This window comes from Schistocerca americana, chromosome 11 (genome assembly GCF_021461395.2).
Source record: "Schistocerca americana isolate TAMUIC-IGC-003095 chromosome 11, iqSchAmer2.1, whole genome shotgun sequence".
Lineage (NCBI taxonomy): Eukaryota > Metazoa > Arthropoda > Insecta > Orthoptera > Acrididae > Schistocerca > Schistocerca americana.
The window spans coordinates 198,252,862-198,274,329 of NC_060129.1; the positions used below are offsets into that span (position 1 = coordinate 198,252,862).

The following is a 21,468-nucleotide window of genomic DNA, read 5'->3' on the forward strand; positions in this document are numbered from 1 at the left end:
CAGCTTATTTCAGACAGTACTTCGTTACAGATAATTGCTTCATCTGCAAGAAACCTGAGGTTACTATTAATATTGTCTGCAAGGTCATTAATATACAACATGAACAGCAAGGGTCCCTACACACTTCTCTGCGGTACACCAGAAGTTACTTCTACATCCGATGATGGAGCTCCATCCAAGATAACATGCTGTCTCGTCCCTACCAAAATGCTACAATCCAGTCACTAATTTCACTTGATACCCCACACAATTGTGCTCTTAACAATAAATGTAAGTTAAGTGCGGTACTGAGTCAAATGCTTTTTGGAAATCGAGAAATACTGCATCTACCTGGTTGCCTCGATACATAGCTTTCAGTACACCATATGAGAAAAGTGCTAGTTGGATTTCACACGATCGGTGTTTTCGAAATTCTGTGTGAGGTACCACATTATGTTTGATCTTTGAATATGTTCTAAGATTTTACAACAAATCAGTGTCAAGGATATTGGGCAGTCGTTTTATGGATCACTTCTACTACCTTTGTTGTGGACGGGTGTGAACTGTGGCTTTTTCTGAGAACTGGACACAACTTTTTGTTAGAGGGGTCTACGATAGATTATCGTTAGGACAGAGGCAGATTCAGTATATGATCTGATTGGGCCCTGGAGCTTTGTTCAGTTTTAATGATTTCAACTGTTCCTCAACACCACTGACACTAATACCAATTTCAGTCATCTTTTCAGAGATACGAGGATTACGCTGGGGCGATACTCCTGTGTTTTCTTTGTAAAGGAGCATTTGAAAAAGGAGTTACCATATTTACTTGAATCTAAGCCGCACTTCTTTCCTGGTTTTTGTAATCCAAAAAACCGCCTGCGGCTTAGAATCGAGTGCGAAGTAAGCGGAAGTTCTGAAAAATGTTGATAGGTGTCGCCACAACTAACGTCTGCCGTCAAATATATGTCGCGCTACACAGGTGTGCTTTGCAGGCACAATGATAAATACTGGCGCCAAAACCTCTGCATCAGTAAATAAGTTAAAAGGGACAAGAATATAAACATTATGGCATGTATTCTTTCATGTATGCTGCTATTTCTTTTAAATCCTGTCTGCCTAATAAACTACGAAACTAGAACAGCAAACGCAGATGAATATACGTATCATGTCATGTTTATATTCATATTATTCTTATGCTGAATAGTGATACAGTCAGAAACTAAACACGGCAACTGACTAGATTTTTAAATCTAAGATGACCCTAATTTCTGTCCAGAATGTAATGTACTAAAGAGTCGTCTGCAAAGATTTTCAAACGGAGAAAAATTTTCGCTAAACTCTCGTTCAGAACATCTTCTATCATACGCAGTCTATTATTTGGTTCTTGTTGATCGTTATCAAAGAAATGAGCAATTTAAGTAACAACAAATAGCAGACTCTCGCCATTGTTTCGCTTATGAGAGAATCCCTCTTTTTTTTAAAAAAAAAAAGGCCGCGGTAGCGCGCACAACGAGCGGCGACAGGTCATAAACACGCATTATCAGAATGTAACAAACAATGCACGACACAGTACAATAATGCATTTTCAGCTTAGAGTAACATAAACACCTGTAACAAAGAGAAAGGTACTTATCAGATCAAAGCAAAATAAGCAGTCAATTCAAACCAGACGAAGCACATGAAAAAGGAAGGGTACCCATATAAATACGGATGGAGCGCCTGACACATAGCAATGGCTACCTGGTAAAGCTTAACTGTTAAGCTTACGACTCGAACCAAACTACTGTAGCTGTATCTTCATCCGTTCGACCTCAATTGTGTTTCACGTTACAATGGACCAACTGTTTTTCAATTTGGAGGGGCGGTCTAAAACTTTTCTCTCACCTTGAATTTTGAGTCTCAAATTTCAGGAGCGGCTTAGATTTGGGAAATTTTTTTTTCCTTGATTTCAAGTCTCATTTTTCGGGTGCGGCTTAGATTCGAGTGCGGCTTAGATTCAAGTAAATACGGTAATCATTTCAGCTTTTGCTTTTCTGCTCTCAATTTCTGATCGTGTCTCATTCACCAGGGCAGGACACTAACATTTGTGCCACAAACAGCATTTACATACGACTAGAATTTGTTTGGATTTTGTGAAAAATCACTTGACAATATTCTGCTACAGTGGTCATTGAAGGCGCTGCGCATTACTCTCTTGACAGCCAAAAGCGTCTTATTAAGCATCTCAGTACAATTTGCATCACCTGAAGAAGTCAGCTGGGTTGGTGCTTGAAATATTGTGTGTGAAATGGAAACAACAAACCGGCTGCACACCCAGAAGCACGCCATTAGTCAGCTCTTATTGAAATGAATTCTTTTCATTGTTGTAAGGTTTATATTTTTTAAGTAGGCAGATTCTACTTTTATAGAACATCATTGTAGTTCGTGCAGTCCTTGCTAAGACATTTCTTTTACATCTTAATTCTTTATTAATCCTGTTTCTGAGATACCAAAATTATTCTCGTGTCAAAGTTGACCTTTCAGCCACATTGCATGCTCACCTGCTGCACACACTGTTAGCTTAATTTTAATATTTGTTCTTGTCATATTGTAACCATCATAGTAAGAAGTTGATTTCTACACAATTGGAAAATATTTTATTCCATTCCACTCTATCAGACATCTTTCCAAATCTGTGAATCTAATGTTCTGTCCATTTTTATTCAAACTTTGCTGTCTGTTTTTAATTGCTGTGCAAAAATTATTTCTGGAGTGCTCCTACTTCTCCTGTTAGGAAAGTTTGCCTCTCCTATTAGCAAAATTGCCCTCTTCTAAATCATTTCTATGTATCGTTCAATTATATTCTTCAGTAAAGCAATGATGACAATATTTTTTATGAATGTGATGCTAGACTGATGTCTGTACTCTTCATCTCTTCAGAATTTCTGTAACTACGAGGGGTGCCCAAAAAAAATTAAAAGCTATATTTTTCCAAATTGTCTATGAAACAATCTTATCCCCTTCAAAATACTCCCTATTACAGCTAATACATTTGTCCCACTGGCGCTTTCACTGTTTGAAACATTTTTTGTAGTCATCTTTAGAAATGACTGACAACTCCTCCCTGATTTTTCTTCCCCCCGCCGCCCCTCGATTTCTTCAGTGTTGTCAAATAGGTGTCCTTTCGTGTCCCGTTTCGTGCATGGAAATAAGAAAAAGTGACACGGAGCCAGGTCAGGTGAATAAAACGTTCGTGGGGCAGCAACAACTGCTCTAATTCATCATACGGTCTCATTTCTGTTGCATCCCTGGTGCAACAGCCAGTTCATCGTAAGAAGTATGTCCTTCATTGAGACAGAAATAAGTACATTATACTGACATTTCAGCAGATTACTGATGCAGAACATTGTAGAAAAGATGGTACAATTTTATTGAATGTAATCTCAAGCTAGAAACGGAGACGTCAAAAAATTAATTCATCTCCAGCGGGTATAACAGTTTGTACCCTAGCTCTGTTACAAAAAAGTCGTAGGTCGGGGTGGGCAAGAATTCTGCACACGTGCAGAGCAATGGCACCTGACTCCACGCGTCCCCCATTACCGCACCTCGCTGTCTGACCAGTTGAAGGGGGAAGAGGGGAAGTCTGATCACACCACATTAGGTGGCAATGCAGTCGCGCAAGAAATGTCAAATGCGTTGTGTGCTGCTCAGTTTTGTATTTAACAAAAAAATATTGTAAACAAAATAAATTTTCATTATTATGTAATTATGTATGGTGCACTGAAGACTATAAAATTTATATCGGGCACATGGTATTGGTGTACGGGCAGATGCAGATAAATTCATAGATTTTTGCCACTCAGGGTGCCGTGCAGTAATGACTTCATTAGTTTCGTAATCAAAACGAGCCCTTCACACACACGTGCCGATCAGAACATTGTATCACATTTGCAGTCTCACACGGGGAAGGCCTCGGATACTGCCAACCGATTCGGCTCAGATTTGGCAGGTCGCTTGTGTACAACCTAAAACGAAGGAATCTAAGATATTTTGGGTCAACACCCCCGCAATTTTGAGAAAATCGCCCCTAAAGGTTATGATGAGCAATCGACTCAAAATTGGCAGGATCGATACATAATTGTAAGTAGAGCATTTTTCATCATCTGGTATGGGGGTACGAAAATGCATACTTTTCCAGAAATCGAGGTAAGAAACTTTTACAACTGCCGCTTCTGTACCCACACGGTAAACGCTTTTCGCCGACAGCACCGATAGCCCAATAGCAAAGGTAACTGGCTGGGACTTGGAGAACCCGGGTTCGAATCTCGAAGAAACCTAGCGGATGATGTTCTTTTCGTTTGTATTTTTCCATATCTCAATTAATAGGGATAGGAGGGTTAATAAGGTAAGTATTATTATCATTCCTTATTAATTTACTTACCTTATTAACCCTCCTATCCCTATCAATCGAGATATGGAAAAATACAAACAAAAAGAATAACATCCGCTACGTTTCTTCGAGATTCAAACCCAGGTTTTCCGATTCCTAGCCAGTTACCTTGGCCATTGCGCTATCAGCGCTGTCGGCGAAAAGCGTTTACCATGTAGGTACAGAAGCGGTAGTTGTAAAAGTTTCTTACCCCGATTTCTGGAAAAATATGCATTTTCGTACCCCATACCTGATGATGAAAAATGCTGTATTTACAATTATGTATCAGTCCTGCCAATTTTGAGTCGATTGCTCATCATAATCTTTAGGGGCGATTTTCTCAGAATTGTGGGGGTGTTGACCCAAAATATCTTAGAGTCCTTCGTTTTAGGTTGTACACAAGTGACCTGCCAAATTGAAGCGGAATCGGTTGGGTGTATCCGAGGCCTTCGCCTTGTCAGTATGAAGATGTGGAAACTCTTCCCAAGGTAAACAGTAGAATTCTTGGGCAGTTTTAACATGAAAGAACTTAGGTTTAAACAGGAATTGCATCGCAGATCAGTCAGTTCAAGCTGCACTGAAAAACAGATGTAAAACTGGCTATGTTCTCAAAAAAATTTAGAAAACCCTTCTTCTAAGTCTTTCAACGCGTAATGAATTCTTCAAAATTTGTGTTTCCCTTAAAGCCATTTAGCTTAGGGAAATGGACCATGTTTTTTGTCAAAAGTTGGCCCTTCCACAGAGAGATTTTCTTTCTAAATGCACTCCCAGTAAATCGGAAATAAGTTATTTCCCACCTTGCAGCATCTTGCTGTGGGTAGTCAGGTCCACTTAAAATTAAAGGTGTGCAGTCCATTCCTTCCAGATGTTGTTGTTCTTGTTCCAGCTTTTATTTTGAACTTAGAAATTAAACAGCAGCAGGTCTTAAATTTAAAAATCACTCCAGAGGTGCCCTTTGAGTTAACTGACGTACTTTGCAGTAATATCTGACATTTCTGTACTCTCCTGTCCGGCCCCGGTAGCCGAGTGGTTAGCACGACAGCTGTCAATCCTAAGGGCCCGGGTTCGATTCCCGGCTAGGTCGGAGATTTTCTTCACGCAGAGACTAGGTGTCGTGTTGTCCTAATCATCACCGTTTCATCTCCATCGACGCGCCAGTCGCCAAAGTGGCATCAAATCGAAAGACTCGCACCAGGCGAACGGTCTACCTGACGGCAAGTGCTAGTCACACGACATCTATTTGTACCCTCCGTTCAGTTCCATCAAAAACTGTTGTAACTAATGGTGTAAAAATGTGTGCAACTCCACAAATTTACTATTTGTGCCACGAATTTCAGCAAGTGCTCCGTGCTAGCAAATTTACACAAAGTACTTCTTGATGTACACAGTCGTGAATCTCATACACATCTGTTGATCATCGTAAATTTTTGTTCTTCCATCGACAAGTAAACATCTTAATTTTTATGGATGTTTTTGAAGTATTGTTCTGTAGCAAATTTGCAGTACCTGTCGATAGTGCAACTGCATAATGAATATTAATAATTCTAACCCTTCTTTTTGAAAAATACTTGCGATACCCATTTGTTTTGAAAGATTTGTGACTGTAGATGGCTAGACTACCTCTCTTTGTGCAAACTGCCAAAGGACCTTTGAGCTTCCTTTATACCACAAGCAAATAGTGGAAGTTAAACAGTACTGCCACTACGATTCTGCTGAACTAAAAAAAGTTGTGGCGTCCAGAAAATGTCAGGAGAAACGGGGTCACGTCGCATGGCTAAGTGAAATGTCACACTGTACCGAATAGCTCTTTAAGAAGAACTGACCAAAGCTGAGAGAAAGTTAGCAGAGCCGAGACCGGCCGAGGCTCAGACTGCACGCTCGCAGCGCATTTTGTGTGACATTGCACTGCAACCGGTATTCCAACCGATAGATGATAGATAATTACTACCTCGTGGCTATACCTGTTACTATGTAAAGTGATCTAAATGTAAAAAATGGTAATAAATTAAAGTTCATTATAGTTAGCCACAATTTTGAATGCCGAAATTTGGTTTGAGTAAATTTAGATGGCAGAATAAAATGTTCGCCAGCTCCAGTAACTAGCAAAAGTTAATTTTGGTAAAGGATTATAATGACTTTAAAATCACACAAATATCGTGTTTGAAAGACAAAGCAGCAAGCTGATAAAATTTACCTGCACTAACTTACACGTAAAAGGTGTATGACATGAACTCAAAAAATATTAGTTAGGAAAGTGATTAAGTTAGTTACCACAATGACCGTCAGTAATCGTGAATGACTAGCAACACTTCATGAAAACCATACTGTGTTACATAATGCACAATAATACTATCAGTCTGAAAATATGCTTAATCGTGACAAAAACTGACTGTTACTTTTTACTTTTTGCTCTGCAAATGATTGCTTTTCAGGTTAATGCAGTAAAAACTTTCATTCGTGGCAACGACCGTGTACAGTACTGATGTTACATAGATGTATGCTCATAATACCATTTACAAATTACTACCCAATTTTTAAAAACTACTTTGACAACTAGACAGCCAGCAAGTTTTTGTCACAGAACGTGAAACTCTTTTAAATCACTTTTAATTTAAACTGATTATATTCAGTGCAATATTGTTTGAACCACTGTAGTTAACTATTGCCTCTGAGCACCACATAAGTACTTACGTGCAAAAGAAGTTGACCTTAGCGCGGTGCGGATGGGGGTGACCGTAAAGGTATTTCCCGTTTACAGTCGCCTTCACCAGCCACCACACCGAGTGTCAATTTTGTTCCTGTGGAAAGTACTTGATTGAAAATCAACTAGATTTGGCTTCCTTCTGTAACAAAACTGTCATTACGTGGTGGGGTGAAAATTTTCAACATCGAAAAGAGATTATTTGATTTAAACAAAAAACTTCAAAAATTTGTTGTTATTCTTGTGTTCCGTAGACAGCGAGAAACGTGTGATCGTGTGGGTGTTTGTTAATGACCTCATTGGCCTCCACCACTCAAAGAATTATTTTGAGACAAATGCAAATATTTACTGGTAGAACAGTTTCCAAAACATTACACTTTAGTAATTAGTTCTGCAGTGCCACTATATATTTCAGTTGATTTCTTATACGTACCTTAGTTCGGTATAACTCAGAGTGATCTGCTTCCTGCTGCTGCTGAAATAGTTGTTTCCTCGGTCCATTTCGTCTGCTTACTGGATCTAGTTACATGAATTCCATGAAATAATCCAGGTACCAAGTCGTTCTTATAGTGGTTTATTTATGACAAGCTGCACCATTTCTTCTTAGTGGGAGCCCACTCCACACAACAGGCTACATAGTCACAATACTGTATTACAACAAATACATTATTGCACAGGTGTGCAACACAGTGGTTGCATCTCAAAACTGTCTCCAACTGACCATTCTTGAGTCTCTTGCTCCTCCTATTTATACATTTGTTAACAATCAAGTCAACAAAACTACAGTGTAAATTTATTAAATTAACAATTATAAGTTTAACATTTTTATGAGTAACTATCCACAAAACCTTGCATATTTTATGCTGAAGCTGGTGTATACAATAAAAAAGACTTTTTCATAGGATATACATAATATTATATAAAATACTGAAAGTTAGCAATGCTAACCCAAATTTTCTTAATTATGGCTTCATTTGTAAATGCAAAATATTGTGAACATATATTGGACAAGAGTGACCTAGTAGTAACCAAATGGAATAATTAATTTTATGAGATTTAGTGTATTACGGGAAATCACTTATTAGGTACTATTGGAACTACAGAACTTTCAAAACATGAATGTAAAACAAAAGGGTTGTTTTATTTCACTTCGAATATTTCTTTCACTTGTGACTTTCTTGGAATTTATGGTGAACGGATAGGACTCTGCTAATACTTAACAACTCAGGTCAGTGAAGTTTCTCTTGACAAATTTGTTGATTAGGAGTTAATTCTGCTTCCATTGTGCAGTCAGTGTAAGCTGTGCTGATCCACTTGCTCTTGTCACTGGGCTCTTGTAAAGGCAGCATCCTGTGTTTATGTTTAGTTGTTGTCATAACTAAGTTGTACACACTTTAATATATAAGAGGAACACTGTCACTAATTTATAAAACAAATGCATGCACAGTAACACTTATTGATCAAGTTAGGAACAAGCTGTTTCGTACTAAAAGTGATAGAGCTATCGCATTTAGCTATGGTCAACTCTCTAATGTTCCATTTCCCAGACAGTGAGCTGTCGACAGTTCGAGTCCTGACTATTGCGTGGCGCGTGTAGGTAAACAAATACCAGAAATGGGATTGTTGGGCGAAGTGGGGAGTCACATTGACAGAAGTTGGATTAGCGAGGTTATACTGTAGTTGCAAATACTGAAAGAAAATGTCTTAACACACTGCCACCGTCACATACCTGGGTTTGCTCTGTTAGTAGTGGGTGAGGCTACTGTTCTACCAGCACACTGCCACCCCCCCCCCCCCTCCCCCCCCACCAACCTTCCAGCCCCCGTTCTCCTCTCCCAAATCATTTTTAATGGCAATATTGACAAATGTCGAAAATGATTCAGTGTGGCCAGTGTTGTGCCAGGTAAACAGCTAATGCGCTTGCTAGTCTCTCGTCGAGTTACTCACGAGAGATGAACAAAAGATTTTTGATAAACACACTTTGCTGCTGCCACAGCTAAATTTGAAACCACCTTGCAGGTTGGCGTGACCTGAGCCCCACCATTTGGACATCGGACACACCTGCCAGAGGCACGGGAGGTGATGGCGATTTCATCTGCTCAGGTGCGTGCTCACGTGTCAGTATGCATTGAAAGTAATATGTTCGCTTATTGTAAATCTTTTATCCAATGTAAGTTTACAATGTTATTGATTAGATGTTTCAGATGCACAAAAATTTTCACATAAATAATCATAGAGTGAAATATTTTATCACTTTCTGTATGTTTGACAGTATTTTTATGTGTCAAGATGGCACCTAACGGCCAAACCCAGTAATCGCTCGTGTTACATCACAAGTGTGGCTATAGTTAAATAAAAATTACTCGATAGTTGGCTTCTGTCACTTGTCACCACAGTGTCGCCACATCGTCTGCCGGCTACGGCTTGCTTATAGTCGACACACGTACGTGGTGCACGACTTCACAGTGCTGGGAGCGGCCACTGTGAGGTACGGCAGAAATGGAAGATGTTCAGTCAACAGGTGATTTTAAGTGACCGATGACTGAACTGCGGCAGGTGACGGCTTTTGTACCTCTAAATTTAAACTCGTGTTCTAACCTCGCCACAACATTGTGATGTGCAGTGTGTCTGACAAAAAGACGATTGGCAACCTGCGGCAGAACTAAGATTGCATCGGTTCTTCGTGGCATTTAGGGCTAACCTCCAGGACAAAACTCGAGACAGAAAATTTCATAATATTTTTGTTTGCATAGCCATATTCCACAACAAAATTTCAGTTTTAGTGTTAAGAGCAAATGGTAGTTTCTCACTCTCATTGTAGAACTATCCTCACTCTGGCTACACAGGATGCCACATTGCCAACTGACGAGCAACCCAGATTGGCACTCGGTTGCAGATTATAGGCATCGCAAGCAGATTCCAAATGAAAAAAGGAATGATAGAAAGAAAAATAAGAGCAAATAAATAAGTCAGTATGATGATGACATTACATTTAAACCAATCAATTGATTAAAAATGATAATAAGAGTCTCTTGATTTGGTTTAGAAAAATAAAAAATATCACTAGATATGACAAGATTCAAACCTTTGACCTTCTACACGCCAGGTTTCTACACCAACCATTACACTATTCCATTTCACTGCAAAATGGGGCTGCATTTATGACTCTGGTGTCCCTGTTGCAACGATTATTTGACAACCTTCAAAAATTAGGCTTCACACAATTGAAGATTCTCTAATGCTAGCTGATCTCTGTGATTATAATAACTGTACAAATGTCATAATGCCTGTCTTGTGCAGACAGGCATTATCCCTCAGACCTAGTCTGCAAACACAAAGGAGTGTCCCCTTCGTTACAAAGTACCACCCCGGAGTAGAACAACTGAACCACATCCTTCGCCAGGGCTTCGATTACCTATCATCGTGCCCTGAAATGAGGGACAGCCTACCTGAGACACTTCCCACTTCTCGTAAAGTGGTGTTTCAGCACCCACCCGACCTCCACAACATCCTAGACCATCCCTATGCCACTCCCAATCCCAACCCCTTGCCACAAGCACCATATCCCTGTGGAAGAATCAGGTGCAAAGCCTGCCCAATCCAACCACCCAGCACTTCGTATTCCAGTCGTGTCACGGGTTTGTCCTACCCCATCATGGTCCGGACCACCTGTGGAAGCAGTCGTGTCATTTACCAGCTCTGCTGCAGTCATTGCACAGCTTTTTGTATTGGTATGACTGCCAATCAGCTGTCCACCGGGATGAACACTCGCCACCAAATTGTAGCCGAGAGCAAATTAGACCACCCTGTGGCACCATATGCAGCTCGAAATAACACACCAGATTTCAATGGCTGCTTCACTACCTGAGCCATCTGGATCTTGCACTCCACCACCGAGTGTAGCATTTGGTTGGTGCTGTGTACAAAACATGTATTTCATTAGCATTGTTTTGTGTGTGTGTGTGTGTGTGTGTGTGTGTGTGTGTGTGTGTGTGTGTGTGTGTGTGTGTGGGTGCGCACGGTTATCATGGGTGATGAAATACGAAAGAAAAGGACCAGACACAGCATTCAGCTTAGAAACACATCAACAAAGAAAGCCAGACAAGGAGCTGTAAGTAAATAATTGTTGTGGCAATTTGGCAGTGCTGAATGGCTTCTACACTGTAAGAATGGTGACTTTGACATCAAAGCCTGGCACGGTGGTGGAAGAGAGAGAGTTTTCGAAGCTACTAAAACTGACGGAAACTGTCACAGGAGATCATTATTGAAAGCAATTGATGTGTCTGAGTTGATCTGAAAGACAAATGGTTGTAATACAGTCATAGACATGAAAAGGTGATTTTGCAGCATGACAATGCTGAACCCGTGAAAACATACTTGGAAACGTTTAAATGGGAGTCCTATCCCACGCCAACGTATTCTCCAGACATCGCTCCCTCTGGCTGCCATCTTTTTTGATCAGTGGCACACGGCCTGACTGACCAGCACTTTTGGTCATACAAACAAGTGGAAAACGATTGATTTGTGTATCTGCTCACACGATGCCCAGTTCTCCCACCACGGGATTCGTATGCTACCCGAAAGATGGGAGAAAGTAGTGGCCAGTGCTTTGAATTGTAATGCTCCCCCCTCCCTCCAAAGAAAAACCTCCAACTTTGAGAAAATGTGGTAGAAGTAAAGTTGTAGAGGTAATAAATAAAGAAATATTTACTAACCCATCTAGGCAGCTTCATTCCCAGAGTACTCGCAGTGATAGTCAACTCGTACAAGAAATTTACTTCCTTTGTTAATAAACAGTGAAAAATGTTACAGATCGGCTAAGTAAGCACTTGTATGAAATTTACATGTGCCTGTCTCAACTAAAAGACTATACTTCCCTTTCTAATCCAGGTACAGCAGTTAGACTTGCATCATTGGAAAGATAAAGAGTAGAAGTTTACATTGAAAGGCAATATGGCAGCTTTCTGAGAATTTTCGTAAACAAGGTGCAGACTAGAGGTGGGCAAACTCGTTCATCTTTGGGAACTAGTTCACTGCTGATCGTTCTATTTTGGGAACCGTTCATATTTACTCGCTCACCGTTCATTTGTGCTTGGTATATGGTCCTTATGAAAAACTGAAAACCAGTAGTGTAGGTGACTGAAGGATGTAGGGTACCAAGAGGGGGGGCACTTGACTCCCCCCTGGAGTATAGAGTTTTTATTTATTAAAGAATTCTTACACACTTTTAGAAGTAATTTCTGTGATTCTGCAGAACCTCTTGTTTAGCCAACCGTAGCCTTCTGTGGCTGATCGCAGGGAAATAATATAGGGTGGCGCACGGAAAACCAGCCCCGAGTACAGACTGCTCGCCAATTACGGACGATGTGTTGCCCGTTACGAGCAGATACAACAAAGAGACAAACGTGTAATAATTAGGCAGTGAAGAAATAACAAGCTAATGCAAGCAACAATTGCGAAACTATCGATGATGATGTGTAGAGAGCTGGAGAAGAGAACATGAAAATCTCACACGACGCGCACAGGCTATAGCTCATGTAGTCTTGTAAACCTGTTGGTGGCTGTTTCCCAACTTAATAGACCACAAGTGTCTTATATAAAATTCTTCGTTTCGACTTTCATTACATAGCTATGCTACGTTGTAAACAATAATTGTTTACAACCTATATATACTTCACGTTGTCTCTGAGTTTGTAGGCAAAGTAGAGACTTTATGGAATATATAATGACGCTGAATAGCCAGAACCAAGTGCAAGAACAGTTTGCAAAACATGTAAAATAGGCGAGCGCAGTGAACGAAACGAACAGCTGGATACTGAACTAAATAGGAGCAGTTGGCAGTGGAACTGAGACAGGCGGTCATGCGAAGAACGATGAGTGCGGCCGAGGGAGGCCGAGACTGAGACGAGCATGCGACTGAGGCTGGAACGAGAACTGCCAAAGTGACCGCCACGACCGAAGTGAACTATGAACCGATCGTTCCTCATTCCCAGGAACTATAAGTAGACCACCGCGACCTGTAGTGTTTAATAAAAAAAAGAAAATGAGAAGAAAAGGTTGAAAATGTGGGAAGAAATCGTAAGTGAAAATGGGTTTTTTAAAATAGTTAATGACCGTGAAAAAAGGCAAAGAAAGAATGAAATGCTGATCGGACTTCGTATTACAGAAAAGCTATTGCTGGGGTGGTCCTTGTGGCGTTTCTGAGCAAAAGTCAAACCAATTTCCACTACAAAAAGTATTGAAAAAGAACAGAGAATAACAAATGTAACTGACAGGGGGAAATGGCGTAGATAAGAGTTCATCCTTTACCAGGTTAAATGTCTTCTTTCATGTGGCGTCAACTTCCACAATGTCTACACATTAATAAGTTTTTTTTCGTCTTAATCAGATCACGGCTGCCTTAAGCTTCGGCTATCAGGAGACAATCAAGAAACGAATAGAAAACAAAAAAAAAAGCTTCAATAATAGTAGTTTCTCTGCCATCGAGCTGCGACGGGATATTTTTTATCTGAGGGAACGAGTGTAGTGCAGCGAAATTCAAAGTCCCGCTACAGACCGAAGTGAACTATGAACCGATTGTTTCTTGGAATTAGTTCCTCAGTCCTTTCGTTCATCTTGGTGAACCGTTCCTTTGCACCCGTTCGTTTGCAAACTACCCATCTCTAGTGCAGACCTTAACTTCGACCTTGAAAATCTGAAAAAACACTACCTTCAATATATTGTATTGTTTCATTATGTTAGTATAAACATGGTAAATATCAGAATATCACACTGAGGGCATCATGTCCAGATATTTATTTCATACACATCACGCTACTATCAAAATGCAGTAAGTAGCACATAATTATGAAACACAAATTATTGAAAAGTTCAAGTCGTAAGTAGTACATAAAATAATGGAAAATAAAGCACTCACCTATAGCAGACTGATGTGTGGTGCACAGACATATGTAACAGAATACAGTATTCGCTAACTTTCAAGGTTGGTTCTTTGTCTAGCAGAAACGACACACATTCCTGCACGCAGCCGTACATACACTCAAACAAACACTACTATGGACACAGTGATCCACATTATAAGTAGAGTTGTACAAATATATGATTTATATCATTGCAGTGGTATTAAAAACCATTTACAGTGTAGATTCAATGAGTAAGCATTAAAAAATTGTTACAATTTTTCTTAAAAGCCGCCAATGAAATTGTCAATGCTCAAGAGATCTATTGTATGGAGGATATATGTCCTTCTAGTTGGTGTCACTGGATCCAGTCTTGTTAGAATATCAGATCTGATAGCACAGACACCTAGTTTGGCAGGAAACACAAATGATGTAGATGAACCATGTGGATCCAAGAAACTGGCCTCTAATTCATTTGTATCTTCGTATTTTTTTTTTTACGACACGTGCAATTGGTGGCTGTCATACATAACATGCAGCAAGTCCACGTTTGTCTGTTTGCAGCATTTCATTCACCATTGCAAATGCTGACGGTTTTCTGCTCACTAATGAACTGGAATATGTCTCTGTCTTTGCTATACCTTTGTTAATATGTATTATACAATGGAGCTTATGGGTTCTTGGACATGTCCTTGCATTCTTAAAACACTGATTCAGCTTAACAATGTCACAATCATAATGGGAAGCCAGTGTATAGTGGAAGACTTCTATTTGCAGCACTGAAGCAACTACCGTGGTGCCAAAATACAGTTTTCATCAGGTTGCTTGAGGCTTGCAAGTGTACCTTATTTCTTTACAGTTGCTGCAATGCCACCACCAGGTCCTTTACCGATTGCTACAGCAGAACCATACCTTTCTACAGCAGCATCAAAATCTTCCTGATAGTAGGACAGATTTATTGGGGAGGGGGGGGAGAGATATACAGGGTGAGTCACTAACTCCGAAAGTATGATAGTAGCTGAAAAGTTTGTGGGACAATGGGGGCCATAATATGACATTTGTTTTTTGTTGCTAGGTGGGGTCACGTCAGAGATATGAAGGTCAACTTTGTTTTCTGAAATAGGATGGTATAGTGTGATACTTATTTTCTGACAGCGGCTCTCGAGACGAATCCAGTGACGTGTAACAGTAAGGTCTTTGAAGGTCAACAAAGGTGGCATGGACATCCATTTACAGAAGGTGTTTGAAGTGGTGACCATAGGTATCAATGATGTGCTGCAATATTATCATCATGAGTTGAGTGGTATTCGTTATCACTTCGGCACTTATCGAAGCACATGCTCTGACGATTCTCTCCCCTATATCGTGCGAATAGTAAATATTCGCCAAATACGGCATGTCCATCTAACGTGCCATTGACATGTAAACACCATTTGGCGGTTTCGCAACACAACAATAATAGGAACGGTAAGACTAGTATTGTCGAATCGAGTGAATGTGAACGATGTAGTCCTTTGAAGAACGAGTCGATATGCCTCCCATTTACGGAGAATGCAAACTAAATTCATTTACAGCTAAAGAGTTATACACTGCAAGATATCCTCAACATACTCACTCTACATGTCGTATACATTTAAATACGTGTATGATAAATTGAGAACAACTGGATCTTTAACGCATCGGAAACATATCCAGCAAAGGAAAGTTACTAATGAGGAAACGGAAAGTGGTAGTCTTTCTTGCCACTGTGGTTCGAGATCCTTGCATTAGTTTGCGTCAAATCGCAAGGGAATCTGGCATAAGCCACAGTAGTTTTGTTCGTGTTCTATATCACTATAAATATCATTCTTGCCACATCAGTCTCCACCGAGAATTAACTGGTACGGATTGTATCCGTCGCGTTGAATTCTGCCGCTGGGCTGAACTTCAGATTCAGAGGGATGAGACATTTATTAATTTGATTTTATTTACTGACGAGGCTACATTCACAAACCATCGAAATGTTAATTTGCATAATATGCATTACTGGACAACTGAAAACCCGTGTTGGCCGCAGCAAGTTGTACACCAAAAACCGTGCTCGGTGAATGTAAGGTGTGGGATTCTGGAGGACAGAATTATAGGCCCCTATTTCATTGAAGGCAGTCTTAATGGTAGGAAGTACACCACATTCCTGAAAGAAACGTTAGGTCTGTTACTGGAAGAAATACCTTTAGGAAAAAGGTATCAACGCGATCAGTGTCAGGCATATTTTTCGCAGTTAGCTAGAAATGAGTTGCAGACAAAATTCCCAAATCATTGGATTGGATGCGCAGGAGATGTGTCGTGGCTGACTAGTTCACCAGACTTGACGCCTCTGGATTGTTTCTTGTGGGGATTCGTAAAAGACGTTTATAAAGACATTCCAACTACACCTGAAGATATACAAGAGAATTGTCAGAGCGTGTGCTATGATACGTGCCGATGTGATAAGAAATACCACTCAATCCATGATAAGAAGATTGCAGCACTGCATTGATACCAGTGCTTATCGCTTCAAACACCTTCTGTAAATGGACATTTGTGCCACCTTTTTTTGACTTCCGTTGACCTTCAAAGACCTTACTGTTACACATCATTGGATTTGTCTCGATAGCTGCTCTCAGAAAATAAGTACCAAACAGTTAACCAAAACTGAACACTTGTGTCAGTGTCATTCATACTAAGGAGTCAGACTCATCAAACTTGCAATGATAAGAACACGCACCTAAGAAACACATTGGCAATGCAGCATTGCATGTAACAAATGCTACACAGTGCTTTTATGATGGCAATGTGTGTTCTTCACACTTTGATAGCTTTTATTTTACTACCTTCAACATTAACTTAAAATTTTGGTGCGAGAAACCATGGGATCCACTGGCTTTGGCAAGGGCACATTTCTTTGACTGCAATTCAAAAAATGTTGGGAATCCAGTTTTTTACATCAGACTATACATATGTCTTTGAAATAAGCATTCAATTCCTTAAGATCGTGCAATCATAGCTGTTTCTACTTATGTGTCCTAACTCTATTTTCTTTCACGTACATACACTCTTTTCTTCCATGCATCATATGGCTCGTATTACGATTATAGTAGAAATAATGTACACGTTGAACAATTATGTACACATTGAACTATTTTCTCACACAGTGCCTTACCTGGCTTTGGATTTGGTGTCACAGATAAACCATGTTCTGCCACTAGTTGTTTTGTTCTCTATACTGTATGATTGGAAGTGCAAAATTGTTTCATCGTTTTCCTCATATTCCAGCTCTTTGGAAGTACAGCCAAAATTTGTATTTTATCACACACTGCTTCCACTACAAAACTTATCTTTCAACTGGGCTATGATTTTTCTTTCTGCATTTTTCATATTCATCTTTTTTCCAGTATTGTCACATAAGTGTGATCCAACAGTGATGTCTTTAGATGGGTACTTCTTCTCATACTAAAGCTGCCTTTTCTTCCCGGGAGATTCATGTAAATACTGAAGGACAGTATGTAGAGAATCTAGTGCCAGTTCAGATCCCATTTCATCTTCACTTACATCTTCTGTGGAAGTACCTAGCACATCTGATGCTTCACTTGCAAGGCTTAATGGTTTTTTTGATATTTGTGTTCTATATTTGCTGCAAATATTTCCACCTAGCAATACAGTGCGACACTTGTTTGGTCTCCTCTCGTGAACATTCCTGAAATTCTTTTGTACTCTTGCATGACCTCCTTTTGGAAATGGATTGCAACAAGTCAGTTTTGACTTGAAACCCATTTTTTGCAAAGTACCACTAAAATATTACTTCACAGAGTAAACTAAACACATCCAGGAAAAAGAGCCAACGATGGTCGTTTAGAGTAAAAGTCTATTTGACTGACTGTTCACAGTAACAAATGATAAGCAGTCGGTCAGACTAATAGTGACCGGTATCGGATGCTGTTTTCAGCCTCTGATCGAGTGAGCCACAATCAAACTTGACAAGATTGCAAAATGTTTGATTGTGCCACTCGAGTATCATTTGTAACATGTTGCCAGATTGGGACTAACAGTGGTCTCACAGTTGTAGTTAATCACAAGAAATTTTATTCAAATATTAGATTGTACAGTGTTTTTCTGTTGAGAGTGTGAAATGAAACAAATGGTTGAGAAGCAGAATGTATTATAATACACTGCCTGACAAAACTGTGAAGCATCCAGAAGAGGAGGAGGAAAGGAAAGGAAACTTCACGGGTCAGGAGAGAGGGTACGTGGCGTTATTTCAGTGATTATGATATCGAGTTAAATTTATTTCTAGTTAGTGTGATGAATGGCAGCTGGCACTTAATGTGGAAAAATGCAAGTTAGTGCAGATGAGTAGGAAATACAAACCCGTAATGTTTGGATACAGCATTAGTAGTGTTCTACTTGACACAGTCTTGTCATTTAAATATCTGGGTGTAACGTTGCAGAGCGGTACAAAATGGAATGAGCACTTGGAAGGTTGTGGTACGAAGCCAGGAGTGAGACTGCTGTGCCTTTCCAAATTATCAGATGATCGGGACCTCTTCCTGTGTCGCCGACATACCGCTCACAGAATGTTGTCTGCAGTGGTGCAGAACTTTGATTTGTCGCCGAGCGTGCAGTGCCATCCGTCAACAGTTTACGCCTCCCAGTCACAGCACCACTCTGAATGCGGCTGTTTGTCTCGTGGTGTTAACGGCAGCTTACGGGTGAGACACTAATTCTCGAGACTGGCTACTGCCAGTCTCCGAATGGTGGTGTGGGTTGACAGAATGTCGTAGGAGTCCTTTACTCGTCCGATGCCGGATGCGGACGTGAAGGGGCCGTCATGTACTCGACACGTGGTACGGCGATCTTCCCTCGTGGTGGAGGAATGCGGTCGATTAGAACCTTAGTGACGAATGTACAGTGCAGATTTGCCTGGATTTGGTATGTGATGGATGTTAAAATAATGTTCTCCAACACAGTGACGAATCGTTAGCCGAACTGGACTGATCGCGAGGGCTTTGCATTGCTCAGTATATGCCCTGTCTTAACAGTATATGTTCTTTGGCCTGTTGTCAAAAAGAGTTACATTTACTGATTTATAATGAAAACTTAATGATTTACAACAAACTGTTAGTACAGTTTCAAAGATAATAAACGACGATTCATTCTCAGTACATATTTAACTATTTCTTTTGACTTTTGTGTGGAAATTTGGTTTTGAAGTTACAATAACAATACCTATCGTGAAATCATTCCTCGCATCTTGATTTAGTGTCTGATTTTATTCCAGACATTTACTGAGGTGCAGTAGAAAATGCCAAAATTGACTTCCAGGTTTAAGTTCTGTATGATAATTTCATAGTATCAAAGTGACTGAAAATCAATAGTGTTTGCATCAGAATGTTCAAGAATCGTTAATGAAAAAGTTAATCACAACTGATCCGATTGGTTTTTCGTTGTTGGCATGATACGTAAAGTGCACAAGTTAAATTAAATACATCTGGTGACTGATAGTGGTTCCAAAAGTCTGTCTTTAGGTATGCCGAAATTTACAAACTTTGCTTGTTAGTTATTGGTTTAATTACAACTTGGATATTTCTCCTAACATTTCTATGGCAATGTACTAATGTCGTGAGGCTGAAATTTATAAGAATATATCTGTGGTGTCACCGCCAGACACCACACTTGCTAGGTGGTAGCCTTTAAATCGGCCGCGGTCCGTTAGTATACGTCGGACCCACGTGTCTCCACTGTCAGTGATTGCAGATCGAGCGCCGCCACACGGCAGGTCTAGAGAGACTTACTAGCACTCGCCCCAGTTGTACAGCAGACTTTGCTAGCGATGGTTCACCGTCTACATACGTTCTCATTTGCCGAGACGATAGTTAGCATAGCCTTCAGCTACGTCATTTGCTACGACCTAGCAAGGCGCCATTATTCTTTGCTATGTATCTAATGAAGCATGTACAGTAACGAGAGATGTTCACCAATTGTGGATTAAAGTTAAGTAGTCTACCAGTTACCTCCTGTTTTGCTAGTCTTATTTCTCTGACCTGTTCCAGACCTCACGACAGTTTGCGTAAGCTTTAACAGCGTGCATTTCGGCTACCTTACAGTGGCTTGGCTGTCTAGCCACGCCACTACAATATTGAGTCACAACATCAGGTTTTTCAACTATTTGTAACTTAAATCATCCAAAACAATGTTAATGATGTTGACTAAGTGTATAATTGAACCAAACAGTTTCATTTGCTGATAGAAATTAAGGAAAACAGTCTTTCTAACTTCTGTCCATTACATGTTGTGGATTGGGTAATATACGATCTGATAAACTTTTAGTGGTATCAAAGCATCTATCAACTACCCTGTAACTAGTCCTATTACACCACGCAGTCTGACAGTGAACCATTGTCGTATCTGAATGCACCGCTAGTCTCGATATTGCAAGATTTGACCAGCTGGCCAATTGGAAGCCCACGACGACACCCTTTCCAGTCGAGTCTTGATAACAATGTCCTATACGAGTATGCGGCATCTCTTTGTACTTCACAGTAATTACTCAAATATCTGACATCCTACCAGGACCACTTATGACACTAAACACGAACAACCCTAATTTACCTGGTCGCTGTTCTACCGGTCACAGAGAATTGCACCTGTAATTGTTTACATAACTGCCAGTGGTGTATAGGTGTACTGAGTTACATCAATACTGTACCATGTCTTCTGAGTGCTTCATCCTCCTCCTTTTTTTTCAATGTACAAATAATATTTAACCGAAATGGCTTTCCCATGTGACCGTTTTTGAAGGAATAGCTATTAGTTAAGTGTGATTTGAAGGACTGTTAAACTGTGGATACATAGCTGGCTTTCTGCATTTTCTTAATGTAGTGTTGTAGATGAAATATATTTTCGGGCACGATGCCTTCGGTGTACCATCTTTATATTTATCACATTTGTACAGTCAGGCCACCGGAATAATGTCGCCGACACTTCACGCACACGGAACGCGTCGTGTGGAGGGGACACACTTGCGATAATCCGATCTCTGGAATTTGTAAACATTGCATTGTGGTGGCGGTCCTGCATTGTCACCCCTACAACTAGAGGTCAAACTCAGCTGACGGATGGACAACTGACACGGTGTAATGACAAACAGCTGCAGAGTAGCATTGGTGACGTAGCTGGTGGCTGTCACAGACATCCATTTGGCAATAATTTGTTCGTGTACAGGTGCACAGCCCCAGTGTATTGTCTAAATGATGGAATCATTTTAACCACCATAGGCTGTCAGTTTTATTCCTTTATATGCAAGGAGCTTTAAAGGAATGAAACTGACAGCCTACAGTGGTTAAAATTGTTCCCTCATTTAGATGTTTGCACAGCTGTGTAACCATGGTATCGTAACAGGGCAATAAAATATTTATTTGTATATTGTTTATTTATTTCCAACCAAATTGAATGTAGGAGACCGC

The 21,468-nt window shown here is 40.2% G+C and overlaps 1 protein-coding gene across 1 annotated transcript in view; it reads left to right on the forward strand.

The window, feature by feature from the left end:
• LOC124553552 overlaps nucleotides 1–21,468 on the forward strand; it is a 262,796-nt gene that overhangs the window by 168,605 nt on the left and 72,723 nt on the right. Inside the window, exon 20 of the mRNA XM_047127399.1 lies at nucleotides 9,108–9,191. Within this exon, the coding sequence (XP_046983355.1) occupies nucleotides 9,108–9,191 (84 nt within the window). The remainder of the gene's footprint in view (nucleotides 1–9,107; nucleotides 9,192–21,468) is intronic.